The 16,462-nt window shown below is 40.9% G+C and overlaps 1 protein-coding gene across 3 annotated transcripts in view; it reads left to right on the top strand.

Annotated features, from left to right (window-relative positions):
• The window catches only part of DZANK1 (double zinc ribbon and ankyrin repeat domains 1), an 87,580-nt gene that overhangs the window by 51,844 nt on the left and 19,274 nt on the right, over positions 1 to 16,462 (top strand). For 2 of the 3 annotated variants that reach the window (XM_037494138.2, XM_054696067.1), the window contains exons 13-15: positions 2,217 to 2,424; positions 10,644 to 10,747; positions 12,727 to 12,801. In XM_037494138.2, the coding sequence (XP_037350035.1) occupies positions 2,217 to 2,424; positions 10,644 to 10,747; positions 12,727 to 12,801 (387 nt within the window). Of the gene's footprint in view, positions 1 to 2,216; positions 2,425 to 10,643; positions 10,748 to 12,726; positions 12,802 to 14,481; positions 14,579 to 14,981; positions 15,083 to 16,462 lie in introns of all 3 variants that reach the window. The other variant, XM_037494154.2, reaches the window with a different exon arrangement.

The raw sequence follows: 16,462 nt of genomic DNA on the forward strand, positions 1-16,462 counted from the left end.
AAAATGGCCATCCTACCAAAAGCAATATACAGATTCAATGCTATTCCAATCAAAATCTCAATGGCATTCTTCAAAGAAATAGAACAATTATTGATGAAATTCATATGGAATCACCAAAAACCCCGAATAGCCAAAGCTCTACTGAAAAAAAAAGAAGGAAATGGAGGCATCACACTCCCAGACTTCAAACTATACTACAAAGCCATAATCATCAAAACTGCATGGTATTGGAACAAGAACAGACATACAGACCAATGGAATCGAATAGAAAATCCAGAAATAAACCCACAGATTTATGGTCAACTAATCTTTGACAAAGGAGCAAAGACTATGCATTGGAGCAAAGAAAGTTTGTTCAATAAATGGTGCTGAAAACTGGGTCGCTACATGCAAAAGAATGAAGCTTGACCACTACCTCACACCATACACAAAATCAACTCAAAATGGATAAAGAACTAGACATAAGACCTGAAACCATAAAATACATAGAAGGAAATATAGGCGAAACACTACGGGATTTGCACATCAAAGACATCTTTACAGACACATCACCCAAAGCAGTGATAGTGAAGAGAAAGATAAACAGCTGGGACTACATCAAATAAAGAGCTTCTGCACAGAAAAGAGACAATAACAAAAACAAAGAGAAACCCCACCAACTGGGAGAACATTTTGCCCAACACTAATGATAAAGGACTGATCACAAAAATCTGCAAAGAGCTGATGAGAGTCAGCAACAACAAAGAAAATAATCCAGTCAAAAATGGGCAAAAGAGAGAGAAGAGCTAAAAAGAACTTTCTGAAGAGGAAATGCAAATGGCCAACAGACATATGAAAAAATGTTCAACATCACTTGTAATCAGGGAAATGCAAATCAAAACTACCATGAGATACCATCTCACACCAGTGAGAATGGCACATATTAAAAAACTAGCAACAACAAATGTTGGCGAGGATGTGGAGAAAAAGGAACTCTTCTGCACTGTTGGTGGGAGTGCAAACTGGTCCAACCACTATGGAGAGCTGTGTGGAGATTTCTGGACCTACTAAACATAGAGCTTCCATATGATCCAGCAATTCCACTCCTAGGTATTTACCCAAAGGACACAGAAACATCAATTCCAAAGAGCACCTGCACTCCTATGTTTATAGCAGCACTGTTTACAATAGCTAAGCTTTGGAAACAACCCAAATGCCCAAAAATAGATGACTGGATCAAGAAGATGTGGTACATATATACCATGGAATATTACTCAGCATTCAAAAAAGATAAACACATGCAATTTGCAGCAACATGGATGGCACTGGAAGGGATCATGCTCAGCGAAATAAGCCAAAAAGAAAAAGAAAAATACCGGATGGTCTCACTCATAGCAGGAATCTAGAAAACTTAAATAAGGGACCAGGAAAATGAATATAAGAAAGTGAAAATCAAAATCAACAAAAAAACTATGAACCAGAGACACTTTTTGGGGGTGGGGGCGGGAGGGGAAGGATTGGGTCAGAATGGGGCGTTTGCAATTGTATGGGGGAATATAAAAATAAAATTTAATAAAAAAAAAAAAAAAAAAAAAAAAAAAAAAAAGACTTACAGATCCTGGGATTGCCAATAGCCCATATGGCACCTTTTGCAAATGAGGCAAAGGTGTTCTTTTCCCAATAAACCTGACTGCCATCTGTTGGAAATTTCCTTCCATTTACCAGAAAAATTGTTTAATAAATATGCAAATGTATGGCATCTACCATGTGAACATTTATGCCTCTAGGTGAAATAATGCTGTTGTCAGTGCACAGCCTACACACCTTTACGTGGTGGTCCTCTCAAGTCCCCAGGTTCAGATGCACTGAAGTGTCTCAGAGATGTTTGTGCCCAGTCATGTGGATGGATTGGAAAGTCTGTGCTCACTGGACTAGAGCTGAGAGAGCAGGTGTCTTCTAGGCCTCATGTGGCAGGACAGGAGCACCAGCTGATTACTGAGTTTTAGACTGTAAATGGCCACGGGAATGGGGCTGGCTTCAAAGATTAATCTGGGAGTTTTTGGAAAGACAGAAACATGGATGATGAGGCAATGGTGTGGAAAAACCCCTTTTAGATTGGAGTACATTTTCTTGGTAGTATTTTTACTTCTGATTAGAACTGTTTTCTGTGAGCAAAATGGAGAATTAATTCAATTGTGTTATAATTTTTTTAAATGTGTTCTGCCTTGCTCTTATAGCCCCGATCTGCCTGGCAGCCCCTAAGTGTTCCTTTGCCCAAATCTTATGCTGGGACTAAGAAGGATGTGGGCACACAGACTGCTGGTCTTTTCTACCCATCTGGCAAGCTACTCGCAAAAAAGGAAGTGCAAATGGCTTCTCAAAAGCAGAGGCAGGAGAAGATGAGTGACCACAAACCTCTTCTGACAGCTGTCAGTCCAGGAAGAGGTGAGGAGAAATGTATACTAGTCAGGAGGGAACTCATCTTTTCTCTGAAAGAAATGACATTTTTTTTCTTCCTTTAGGTTTTATGTACAAGAAGTTCCTTTATTTTTCTTTTTTCAAGTTATTTTTCTTTGCATGAATAATAGCATTTCATTGAACTTTTAGCACTCTGAGGTTTTGACTCAGCCCCATGTTCCAGTTCACAAACCAAATAGTACATATGGATTTCTACTGTTAGGGTAGAAGTGTTGTGAGTCTGTGTCATTATTGCTATCTACCATTATCTCTTTTTTCTTTCTGTGATAAAATTCACATAACAAAAGTAAGCATTTTAAGCATTTTAAAATATACAATTCACTGACATTTAGTATATTAGCAATTTTGTACAACCATCACCACTATATGTTTCTAGAACATTTCATCACCCCAAAATAAACCCTGAATTCTAGAAGCAGCTACTCTTTTCCTGCTCTCTCCGAAGTACTTGGCAACTAGTAGTCTTTTTTTCTGTCTTTATGGATTTGCTTTCTCTGGACATATAAAATGGAAGTGTGTAACACATGGACTTTTGTAAATGACTTCTTTCACTTTGTATAAGTGAACTTTTATCCAGGTAGCACATTTCAGTACTTCATTTTTGTTTCTATGACTAGATGATATTCTGCTGTATGGACATAGGACATTTGTTTATCCACTCATCAGGTGGTGGACATTTGAGCTGTGGTCACTGGTTAGCTATTATGAATATGCTCCAGTGTGTGTACCTTGCAATGGTCACTCCTGAGGCATGTTCTACATGGTTCCTTATAAGTTCTCAGAAGGTCAGAACTCCAGCTGCCCATAAAATTAACCAGCTTTTAACACATTCTTTATTGACTTAACTCTTTTCATGTTTTGCTGCTCCATGACTTGTGCTTCCCAGGGTTGCTTGGAAAGAAAACACCTGTCCTAAATCATTGTCTCAGGCTTTGCTGTCAGAGGAACCCAAAATGGGACACTTAGGTCTTTTATTTGATGTCACAGTAACATATGAGGTAAGAGGTATCAGTCCCATTTTAGAGGTAGAAAAGTAAGGCTTAACAAGATTTAATGTCTGACTCAGGTTCACTAAGCCAGTTCATGGTAAATTTAAGATTTAATTCAGGCTTGTCTGAATCCATCATGTACCCTTTCCACTAAGCCATGCTGAGTGACCTTGGAAATGCCACCAGATTGTTCTCAGCTTTAGTGTCTACATTGGTAAAATGGATCCCATGCTGGTTATAGACTGCTATCCACAGGGCTGAGCTGGGAAGTAAAGGGAGACAACCGAACCTTCAGGGACTGTGACTACCTGGAAGGCCCCTGCCCTGTTCAAAGTGGGCAGCTGTCCTTTGACTCAAGAAGCCAGGCCTCTGCAGAAATGCAGGCCCATCACTGCTGCATCTCCCACCTGTACACAAGAAACCAGAAATCTAGACCCAGGTGAAATCTCCACAGTTCTAAATGATGGCAATAAATTCAAATGTGTTTTAAATTCTATGCAGTCTGGAAGAGAGTGACAGAAATATTCTGCATATTAATTAGGATGTATATACTTCCCCAAACCCAAAGTGTACATTTAAAATTGGTTCATTTATTTTAAAAAGAAAGTAAAATAGACCCATATGTGGCAATCAAAACATGTTCTTTTAAGATTGTATAATATTCTATGATTAATCAGGGGGGCGGAGCAACATGGCGGCGAGGAGACGCTGCGAGTAAGATCTCCCATTAAAAAAAGTTAATAGGGAGGAAAAGCGGCAGGTCCCAGTGAGAACTGGGACACGGAAGATAAACGGGTGACTCCAGCAAACTGCCCGAAGAAGAAAGTTGCCATAAAAGAGGACTAGAAGGGAGGGAAGCGCAGAACCCTGCTCCCCTCCCCCGCCCACAGAGTCAGCACTCTCCGACCGGCAGAGAGGAGGAAACAACAAACCAAAACGGCCCACAAGAGCAAACGACGCAGCAAGCGGGACTGTGAGTGGAAAGGAACTATTGCAGCCACCACACCCCGTGAACGGGAGCTGTGGAGAACCCTGCAGGATCCGCTGCGGCGGTGAGCGAACGGCTCCGGGCGCCATTAGAGAAGAACAAAGACCCCGGGAGACGCGCACACAGCCCGGGCTGCCGGTAAGCTGGCGCGGAAACGCAGCGCGCTCGGCGAGATTGAAGGGCAAGTGCAGACCAGAATCGCGGCTGCCCAGGTACCCGCGCCTGCGACCTAGGCTTGCGGGGAGACGGGCGGAGGTCCTCACTGAGGTGAAGGTCCCTCCCTGAGTAAGCAGGAACCAGGCACCCAGGCACGGGAGTGGTGCAAAAGGCGCCATTCCCGCGCCACTGAACTGGGCTGCAGCCCGCGTCCTGGAACTGAGGGCTTTGAACTGAGACCCGGGGCACGAGAATTCGGGGCGTGGGTTCTCCGCGACGGTGGGGCGCAGGGCAGACGCGGCACCCCAAAGCTGTTGAGGTGTACCCTACCATTCCCGCTCTGTTCCCTGTCCCACGGGGTGGGGGGGAGGCGAAAAACAGCCCCCCAAGGACAATAGGAGAGATCTCTGGCGCCACCTAGCGACCAGGAAAAGAAAAGTCACTAACACCCCATAAAACAGGAAATTTCTTAAGACTGCTTGAAAAGGGCAGAAGGCTTCTGGAGGACCCAGTGGCCAGCCGGGAAGTTATTCCACGCCAGGCCCCTTCCGACCAGCAGTCTGAGCCCACAGAGGGAGCAGGCACCCACGTCCGGGGCAGACCGGGTGCGCAGAAGAGTGTGCCTGAAACCGGAGGCGCAGGGACTGCATCCCGCTTCGCCATTTGAGAACAGGGACATTTCTTCAGTAAAAACTGCCTAAAACCAGCAGAAAGCTCCCCCAGAAGACAGAGATGGCTCCTGGAAGAGCCAGAGGGGAGCGGAGAAGTTCACCCAAGATGCCAGTCAGTCCGAGCAACACAGTGTCCCAACGCATACGACAAATTAGAAAACAGACAGTAGGGAGTAGAAGAACCACACGCAACCTAACAACTCCTCAGGAAAGAAGCACACCACAAAAAGAAAACCACCCTCCAGATTACAACGACAGTAACTTGGAAGAACTTCTGAGCCTTCCAGAAAGAGAATTTAAAATTGCCATGATTAAAAAAGTGATAGATCAGAAGAAGGAAATTGAGTCCCTAAAGAGGGAAAACAATGGTCAGAAGAATGAAATTGAGTCCCTAAAGAGGGAAGTAAAAGAAATGCAGGAGATCAAAGAATTAATGGAGGAACTAAAGAACTCCAGGAAAAGCAAGGAAAGCAGAATAGATGAAATGGAAGAATGAATAAGTTCTCTTAAAGACACAGAAATAAAAAGAACCAAAACAGAAAAGGAAAGAGAAGTACGAAGGAAAAAGAATGAAGAAAGACTTCGGGAACTATCTGACTCCATGAGGAAAGGAAATATAAGAGTTATAGGAATTCCAGAAGGAGAGGAGAGAGATGTAGGAACAGAGAAAATATTCCAGGAGATAATTGAAGAGAACTTCCCAAATGCGAAGAAGGAGCTGAAAATTGATATACAAGAAGCAAGAAGAACACCAAACTTCCACGACGAAAGGAAAAACACAGCAAGACACATAATAGTAAAGCTCCCAAGAATCCAGGACAAGGAAAAAATAATGAAGCTGACAAGAGGGAAGAAACAGATAACATTCAAAGGAAAACCAATCAGGCTGACATCAGACTTCTCTGAAGAAACACTACGGGCAAGGAGAGAGTGGAGGGACATAGTCAACAGACTCCAAGAAAACAGATGCCAACCAAGAATACTCTATCCCGCAAAGCTCTCTTTCCTCCATGAAGAAAGAATATGGACCTCCCAGACAAAGAGAAACTCCGGAATTTCATTACGAATAAACCCCCACTCCAAAAAATACTACAAGGAATCCTAAAGCCAGAACCTCAGAGGGATGAATAACAACGAAAGAAGACCAAAAAAAAAAAAAGTTATTAAAAGAATAAATAAAATCAAAGGAAAGACAAACATAATGGCAAATACAGATGCTAACATATCAATATTAACTCTAAATGTAAATGGACTAAACTCTTCAATAAAAAGACACAGAGTTGCAGCCTGGATTAAGAAACAAAACCCAACCTTTTGCTGTCTCCAGGAAACACATTTAGCTACAAAAGATAAAAATAGGCTCAAAGTCAAAGGATGGAAAACAATCCTACAAGCAAATGGGCCAAAAAAGAAAGCAGGAACAGCTATACTTATATCAGATAAAACAGACTTCAAACTCAAAAAAATAAAAAGAGACCCCAATGGTCACTACATTATGATTAAGGGGACAATACTTCAAGAAGAAATAACACTCATTAACATATACTCACCAAACGAAAGAGCACCAAAATATATCAGACAACTGTTGTCCTCTCTGAAAACAGACATCAGAGAAAACACATATGTAGTGGGAGACTTCAACACACCACTATCAACAATGGATAGATCAACAAGACAAAAAATAAGTAAAGAAACTAAAGCTCTAAATAAGGACCTAGAGCATTTGGGCTTAACAGACATCTATAGAACACTAAACCCAAAAAAAACGGAGTACACATTTTTCTCAAGCGCACACGGATCATTCTCCAGGATCGATCACATACTGGGGCACAAGACAAACATCAACAGATACACCAAGATTGAAATCATACCAACCATCTTTTCTGACCATGAAGGCATCAAACTAGAAATAAATCATAAAAAGAAGGCAAGGAACTATCCTACCTCATGGAGATTAAAAGCCACACTACTGGAAGACCACTGGACTAATGAGGAGATCAAAGAAGAAATTAAAAAATTCTTTGAATTGAATGACAAGGAGGACACCAATATCCTAAATGTATGGGATGCAGCAAAAGCAGTAATAAGAGGAAAATATATAGCAATAGAAGCTCACATCAAAAAACAAGAAAGAACTCAAAGAAACAACCTAATCTCGAAGCTCAAAGATCTAGAAAAAGAACAACAAAAAACCCCCAAATCCAGTAGAAGAAAAGAAATAATAAAAACCAAAGCAGAAATAAATGAAATTGAAACTAAAAAAACAATCCAAAAGATCAATGAAACCAAGAGCTGGTTCTTTGAAAAAATCAATAAAATAGACAAACCCCTAGCCAGGCTCACAAAGGAAAAAGGGAGAAAGCACAAATACACAGGATCATAAATGAAAGAGGAGAAATCACAACGGACACAGCAGAAATCAAAAGAATAATCAGTAACTACTATGGAAACAAGTTCAACAATCTAGAGGAGATGGACAAATTCCTACAACTCTACAATCACCCAAAGCTAGATAAAGAAGAAATAGAACACCTAAACAGACCAGTTACAAGCAGCGAAATTGAAATGGTAATCAAAAACCTTCCCAAAAACAAAAGCCCAGGACCTGATGGATTTACAAATGAATTCTACCAAAGATTCAGAGACGAATTAGTGCCTGTCCTTCACAAACTCTTCCAAAAAATTGAGAAGGAAGGGACAATACCAAACACGTTCTATGAAGTCAACATTACACTAATACCAAAACCGAATAAGGACAACACAAAAAAGGAAAACTATAGGCCAATCTCCCTAATGAACACTGATGCAAAAATCCTCAATAAAATTTTAGCTATCAGAATCCAACAATGTATCCATAAGATAATTCACCACGACCAAGTTGGATTCATTCCAGGGGCACAAGGATGGTTTAACATCCGAAAATCAATCAACGTTATCCAACACATCAACAAAAAGAAATATAAAAACCATATGATAATATCAATAGATGCTGAGAAAGCTTTCGACAAAGTGCAACACCCATTCATGATAAAAGCCCTTGAAATTCTTGGGATACAAGGAACATACCTCAACATCATAAAGGCCATCTATGACAAGCCAACAGCCAGTATCATTCTCAATGGTGAAAAGCTGAAAGCAATTCCATTAAGATCTGGAACAAGACAAGGATGTCCACTCTCACCACTGCTTTTCAATATAATACTGGAAGTCCTAGCCAGAGCAATAAGACAAGAGAAAGACATCCAAGGAATCCAAATAGGAAAAGAAGAAGTCAAACTATCACTATTTGCAGATGATATGATAATATACATAGAGAACCCCAAAATCTCCACAGAAAAACTAATTCAACTCATCAGTCAGTTCAGTAAAGTGGCAGGATACAAAATCAACACGCAAAAGTCAGTAGCCTTCCTATACACAAACAATAAATCTGAAGAAGAAGAAATCAAAAAAACCACCCCTTTTATTATTGAAACAAAAAAAATCAAATATTTGGGAATAAATCTAACAAAAGAGGTAAAGGACCTATACAAAGAAAACTATAAAACACTGTTAAAAGAAATAGAAGAAGACACAAAGAAATGGAAAGACATCCCCTGCTCATGGATTGGAAGAATAAACATTATTAAAATGGCCATCCTACCAAAAGCAATATACAGATTCAATGCTATTCCAATCAAAATCTCAATGGCATTCTTCAAAGAAATAGAACAATTATTGATGAAATTCATATGGAATCACCAAAAACCCCGAATAGCCAAAGCTCTACTGAAAAAAAAAGAAGGAAATGGAGGCATCAAACTCCCAGACTTCAAACTATACTACAAAGCCATAATCATCAAAACTGCATGGTATTGGAACAAGAACAGACATACAGACCAATGGAATCGAATAGAAAATCCAGAAATAAACCCACAGATTTATGGTCAACTAATCTTTGACAAAGGAGCAAAGACTATGCATTGGAGCAAAGAAAGTTTGTTCAATAAATGGTGCTGGGAAAACTGGGTCGCTACATGCAAAAGAATGAAGCTTGACCACTACCTCACACCATACACAAAAATCAACTCAAAATGGATTAAAGAACTCGACATAAGACCTGAAACCATAAAATACATAGAAGGAAATATAGGCGAAACACTACGGGATTTGCACATCAAAGACATCTTTACAGACACATCACCCAAAGCAGTGATAGTGAAGACAAAGATAAACAGCTGGGACTACATCAATTAAAGAGCTTCTGCACAGCAAAAGAGACAATAACAAAAACAAAGAGAAACCCCACCAACTGGGAGAACATTTTTGCACCCAACACTAATGATAAAGGACTGATCACAAAAATCTACAAAGAGCTGATGAGACTCAGCAACAACAAAGAAAATAATCCAGTCAAAAAATGGGCAGAAGAGCTAAAAAGAAACTTCTCTGAAGAGGAAATGCAAATGGCCAACAGGCATATGAAAAAATGTTCAACATCACTTGTAATCAGGGAAATGCAAATCAAAACTACCATGAGATACCATCTTACACCAGTGAGAATGGCACATATTAAAAAAACTAGCAACAACAAATGTTGGCGAGGGTGTGGAGAAAAAGGAACTCTCCTGCACTGCTGGTGGGAGTGCAAACTGGTCCAACCACTATGGAGAGCTGTGTGGAGATTTCTGGACCTACTAAACATAGAGCTTCCATATGATCCAGCAATTCCACTCCTAGGTATTTACCCAAAGGACACAGAAACATCAATTCCAAAGAGCACCTGCATCCCTATGTTTATAGCAGCACTGTTTACAATAGCTAAGCTTTGGAAACAACCCAAATGCCCAAAAGTAGATGACTGGATCAAGAAGATGTGGTACATATATACCATGGAATATTACTCAGCATTCAAAAAAGATAAACACATGCAATTTGCAGCAACATGGATGGCACTGGAAGGGATCATGCTCAGCGAAATAAGCCAAAAAGAAAAGAAAAATACCGGATGGTCTCACTCATAGCAGGAATCTAGAAAACTTAAATAAGGGACCAGGAAAATGAATATAAGAAAGTGAAAATCAAAATCAACAAAAAACTATGAACCAGAGACACTTTTTGGGGGGTGGGGAGCGGGAGGGGAAGGATTGTGGTCAGAATGGGGTGTTTGCAATTGTATGGGGGAATATAAAAATAAAATTTAAGATTAAAAAAAAAATATTCTATGATTAATCATGTAAAAAGAAGCTGGGAACAAAAGTGGAACCTATTCTAGTACATCACAAGGTTTGGCACAGAAAAATGACTTCTTTGAGAACACATGTTCATTCAACATTATCATTTTTCTTAGTCTCAGATAACCATGTGGATAATTTCCATGTGGATAATTTCTCTTCCTTTCAGGATACTGGAGGAAACAGTTGGATCACATCTCTGCTCACCTCAGGTCTTACGCTCAGAATAACCCTGAATTTCGCGCCTTGATTGCAGAACCCAGGATGGGAAAGGTAGGTGAACTCTGCTTCGAATTTCCATCCCAGATAATCCCAGGAGACCAGGTTGAAGTTCCTTCCATTGACTTTGCCTGATGTAGATGAGTGTACATGAAAACTATTCCATGTGGAATAGTTGCACGAAAGTGCATCTATCTGTCTGCAATCCCAGCTGCAATCCTGGTGTTACAAGGGCTCAAAAGCCAGGCAGTTGAGTGCCTCCCCTGGTGGCGCAGCGGTTGAGCGCTGGATTGCAAAGCTGCCCACAGCCTCTGCAGCGCCGGTTCGATCCCCTGCCCTCCGTGCGAGGGTCCCACATGGCGTGCAGACCTCTCCTGCCGCCCGCTGCTCCCCTCAGCAGTGTGCTTCGTCAGCCTGCCTGTTCTGTCTGGTGATTTCTCTCACCCTCCCGCGCTTTTGACTGTACCCAGTGCTTGTATATAAAATAAATAAACAAGTCTTTAAAAAAAAAAAAAAAAAAAGGCCAGGCAGTTGAGTGACCAGACTGCAGGTCCTTAAGGTCCCCAAACCTTGAGTCACATTAGCCATTTGAGTCTCCTTAGCTGAATATTCAGATATATGGAGTAAACACAAGCTTTTCCTATTGTACCCTGTCTGAGTCCATGAACATAATAAAATGGTGGTTATTTAATGTCACAAAGTTTGGGGTGCAATTTTACACTGCAGTGAGTAATCAGGATAAACTTTATTTGCCACCAAGGAAAATGGACTCCTATAGTTTTGGTGATATGCCCAGGACTGTACCGCTGAGTTTTGGGGCATTCATATTTGAAACAGTTCTGTCAGACCCTAGCCCCATGCCCTTTTCCTGGTGTTACCCCACCATTTTAGAGGCACCTGCATGAGAAGACCTTGTTCTCTGTCGTAAGGTTAGAAAGACTTTTCTAAAACCAGCCTCTCTGTTCCTCTGTCACCAAATAGGCCAACATTGAAACTGTTTCATTGGCAAGTATTGCATGGTTTATTTTGAGAATCTATTTTGTGAATTCTTTAGCCTAATCCAGGGGTCTGAAAACTATGGCCTGTGGGACAAATTAGCCTGTCACCCAGTTTTATAAATACAGTTTTATGGGCTCACAGCTACACTTGTTCATTTACTTTTTGACTAGCTGCTTTTGTGCTACAATGATGATAGTGAATATTCAAGGCAGAAATCATATGGCCCACAAACCTTAAAATATGTACTCTCTGATCCTTGAAGCATCTGTGACCCCTTCTTTAATGTAAATTCCTCCTGGTACTTATAGAGAGAACGTTTACCTATGATACTTGACCCTTGATTGCCAGGGCTTGGCACCCTAGGACACCTTTTCCCAGGTGATAACATCCAGCCATGTGGCCTGATTACTGAAAGTGTGCCTCTTGTGCACAGTAATATTTGGATCTTGCTTTCTTTATCAAGCCTGCTCTTTGATTAGAATACAGGTGGTCCCTGACTTAACAATGTTAAAATTTTCATCTTTGTAATGGGGAGAAAGCAAAATGCATTCAGCAGAAAATGTGCTTCAACTTTTGAATCAGGGCATCTATTTTTCACTTTCAGTACAGTACTCCATAAATTACATGAGATATTCAATACTTTATAAATTAGGCTTTGTGTTAGGTGATTTTTCCCGACAATGGGATAATGTAAGTGCTTTGAGCATGTTTGAGGTAGGTAAAGCTATGGTGTTTGGTAGGTTAGGTGTAGTAAATATATTTTTGACAGGATATTTTCAACTTGCAATGGGTTTATAAGATTAACCCCATTGTAAGTCAAGAAACATCTGTATTTATTGAGTTCATTTATAATTTATGGAATTATAGATATCACCAGCATTTTGCTATGTGTTCTGTTTCATCTAGTTATTGTTCCTCTGTTTCTCTTTTGCTCCCTTCTTTTGTGTTGATTAAATATTTGATTAAATTTATGTTGCTCAGGGCACTGAGACTTACACCACAGTGGTGAATTCTCTCTAATACTTTTTTAAAAGCTTATTTCTGCTACTGTCCATCAAGATGGCTATGAAGTTAGCATCAGGCTGAACTATAGTCAAGTCTCAAAAAAGGTAAGTAAAATTTTTAGCAGTTATTTGTCTGAAAATTGGTTGATCTAGTAAATTGTAGCTTGTACTTTATTGAAAGGCTCTTCATAATCCATAGAAAGGAAAAGTTTCAAATATTGTGAAACTTCACTGTAGGTCAGGCAAAAATTTCATAAATTAGGTAAATAACTGAGCTAAACTTCAGAGAAGCCAGCTTTTAGGTACATAAAGATACAGTAAGAACAGGAATTGTCACCCATTCTATTAGTCCTGTAAGCCTCAGACTAATTTATATTCACTGTGGTTCAAGGACAGTTCTGTGATATAAGTAGTTTTAGGATATACTCACAGAAACACTTGCTGATATGTAATTGATCTATTTGCCTATATAAAATAAACCAAATTTTGTGGTCATGTCCTCCTTGATCTGCCCTCTTTTTCTTTTTTAAAGATTTATTTATGTATGCATACAAGAACTGGGGTACAGGTCAGAGATGTGGGGAGATAAGAGGATTCACCAGAGACAAAGTAGGGAGCAGAACAGGCAGATCCACTAAAATATACTGCTGAGGGGAGCAGCAGGTGAGACAGGAGAGGGCTGCTGCCCCATGTGGGTTAGCTCCCAGGCCAGGGATCAAACTCGGGCTGCAAATAGCTTCATAATGCTGAGACTTAACCTCTTGCACCACCAGAGAGGCCCCTGACCTGCCCTCATATATGGGGTTTGGGCATTGTCACAGACCCTGTAAGTGTGTGACAAGCATTAATGGGTTGTTATCAGCACCTTTAATTTGACTGGACAGGAAATCAAAATATTCAAAAGAATAACTAATATATTAAGAAGAGAGGTCAAGAAAGAAAGGAAAAGACAGAGAACTGGCCTTTTTTAGGCTCTGGCTATGTGCAAGCATTGTCTTTAAAAGTAAGAGAGATGCATGGGCCCTACTGTCTCAAAGAGAGGTTGGGAGTATACAGTGGGTTAATGCACACAAAGGTTCTTTGAAACCAAAAAACCCACTAAGTGCTGTGTTTCAGGTTGTGTGACTAAAGCAGAGCTTGGCTCATGGAAGTACTTCAGGGGAAGAGGAGTGAGGAACACGAGATAGTTACTTCTAAGTTATGTGAAGGCAACTGAGGAATAACAGGGAAGGTGGGTCGGCAGAAACGTGTTAGGGTTTTGCAGTGTGAGATGAGGGGGCTGTGGCTGTAGTAACGGAGAGGAGGGGCCAGACTAAGAAAACTGTGAAGAGGCAAAATGAACGCAAGATTAGAGTGAGGTGAGAGAGGTATCAGGAAGGAAGCCAGGTTTCAAGCTGATTGTGTAGCTAAAGCTGTCATTAACAAAAAGAGGAGGGGCCTCTCTGGTGGCACAAGGGGTTAAGATACAGCACTATGAAACAATCCGCAGCCACTGCAGCTTGAGTTCGATCCCCGGCCAAGGAGGTAACCCACATAGTGCAGCAGACCTCTCCTGACTCACCCGCTGCTCCCCTCAGCAGTGTATTTCAGTAGATCTGCCTGTTCTATTCCCCACTCTGCTTCTGGTGAAACCTCTCACCCCCCACATCTCTAACCTGTACCCCAGTTCTTGTATGCATAAATAAATAAATCTTAAAAAACAAAAACAAAAAGAGGAGCACTACATTCTTTCTGCTGGAACAGCAGCCTCATCATTTGTTGTGCTTGAATTTTGTCATTGGCCAGAATCTTTACCTTGACAAGGCGGTGAATTTCAGCGACCACTTTCTGAGCGGTGTCACTGAGGGTGGTAATGAGCTGTTCAGCAGCAGGTCCAGCTTGGGTGAGTTGTACCTGTCTGGAGATTTTCAAACGATTGACCAGGAGCACATTGACTTGGCAAGGATGACTTTGCTTAAAATTTGCTGGTTCCACCAGGCATCTTATATGTTCCAGCCATTTCATTTCTCTGGCTTTTCAGAAGTGAAGAAGGAAATATATTGGCAGTGAAGGGGGAGGTTGTTATTTTCGACTAAAAACTCGAGTCTTTTCAACTGCCCTTCTTTCTGCCCATCCTCTGGATGGATTGAGTGGCCCAAGGAGTCCTTCCTGCCATGTTTAGTCTTAGAAATAGTTCTACAAAAGCTGTATTATTTCTTCTAACCTTTTGAAGGACATGGCAGTAGAGTAGCTCTTTGTATGTGGGGAGTGGCTTCCTTTTGGTCCTTGACTCATTGTCATTCCAGCAAGTGACTACAGCCAGAGCACATCAGACACCGCTGAAAAGATCAAGAAGACAAAGGATTTCAAGATCAAAAACTTTCAAGAACAGAAGGAACAGTTTACAGTATGTGTATTCCTTGGGCCTTATAGCTGTCTTCTTCAGCCTGTCTAGCTGATATTTATTCTGAGATTATTTTGAAGGGAAGGATTTTTTTTCATTCTCTATTCCTTTGTTTATGACAGTATACTTTTATTTTATACTTTTATGGAGCCAGAATCCTTTAAAATATCTCAAGATTATTAGAATAACTTTTAACTTCCATCACTTTTCTGAATCACCTCTGTTACTTCTGAGGTCAGTCCTATCTGCATGTCTTTCTCCTTCTTATTTTTTATGTCTCAAGTATGTGCTGATCCTTGGTTGTCAGGTCTTGTTGACAAATGAAGGGCTAGTTTGATAAGCTGGGGTGCCTGGCATGGGTGCCCATCATGGGTATATGGATCTCTGGGGTCCCTGTGGGTGAATGGGCTTGCTGTGGGCAGACTTCCCTGAAGGGTATGTGGCCATTGAGCCTCTGAATCATCTAAGAAGGCCTTTTCTCTAGTGGTGAGGATGGTGGTATAAAGTTCTCTGGTGTATTTTCTTTCTGGATGAAACTGTCTTTCCTGCCCTCTAAATCCTCTCTGTATTTGTCGTAGAGGGCTGGGCTTTGTTCTTCTCCCATGTTGGGCCTCAGTGCTCTCAATAGAAGTCTTTATTCGAGAAAATCATTAACTCTCTAGAAAATATTTATCAAAGTTTAAGCAGAAAGCAAAAGCCTGCCCTCTTGCACAGGGGAGAGGACTCTGTCCATCTTAGCTGTTCACATAGCGCCGTTCAGTAATACACTCAGGAATTCAGCCTGTGCCTGACATTGACCCTCCTTGGTGATTAACCCTGAGCTTTTGCAGGATTCCATGGAGAGAAAATACTCATCCCTCTATCATCTTCAACTGGTTTTCCTTTGATTTCCTTGTCAATCAGATTTCATCTACTTTTAGTCATTGGGATTCCCCACAATTAATCCTTTCAGAGTTTCCCACAGCTGTAAGAGTTTTTTCAAAAATATAGATCATGAATAATTTCAATAGGAACTTTGGAGAAAGGTGGTTGGTGATCTTGCTCAGTTCAACCACCTTGCCTATTAGTTGGTCCTCTTTGGCTGTGGCAGGGAGATTGGCACTTAGCAACAAGGCCCAACTATCTGGGCCTCCTGACTGGAGATGGGGACAGCCATAGCCACCCGCCTGCCACTGTGATGTCTCTGACACTCTAATCTTGTGTCTTCCTACCACACACATTGCATGAAATAAGCACCTATAACTTGGGGGGAAATTAGAGGTTTTTTTTTTTTTTTTTAACTTTCACTGCTTTTGATTCCTTGAACTCTCCCCCTGCCTCCCAGCTGGAAATATTGTTAATGACTATAAGAGAAGTGTGGAGTTCCACAAACTTTATACTTTT

Source organism: Talpa occidentalis, unplaced genomic scaffold, assembly GCF_014898055.3.
Source record: "Talpa occidentalis isolate TD23 unplaced genomic scaffold, MPIMG_talOcc4v2.1 talOcc4.10, whole genome shotgun sequence".
Lineage (NCBI taxonomy): Eukaryota > Metazoa > Chordata > Mammalia > Eulipotyphla > Talpidae > Talpa > Talpa occidentalis.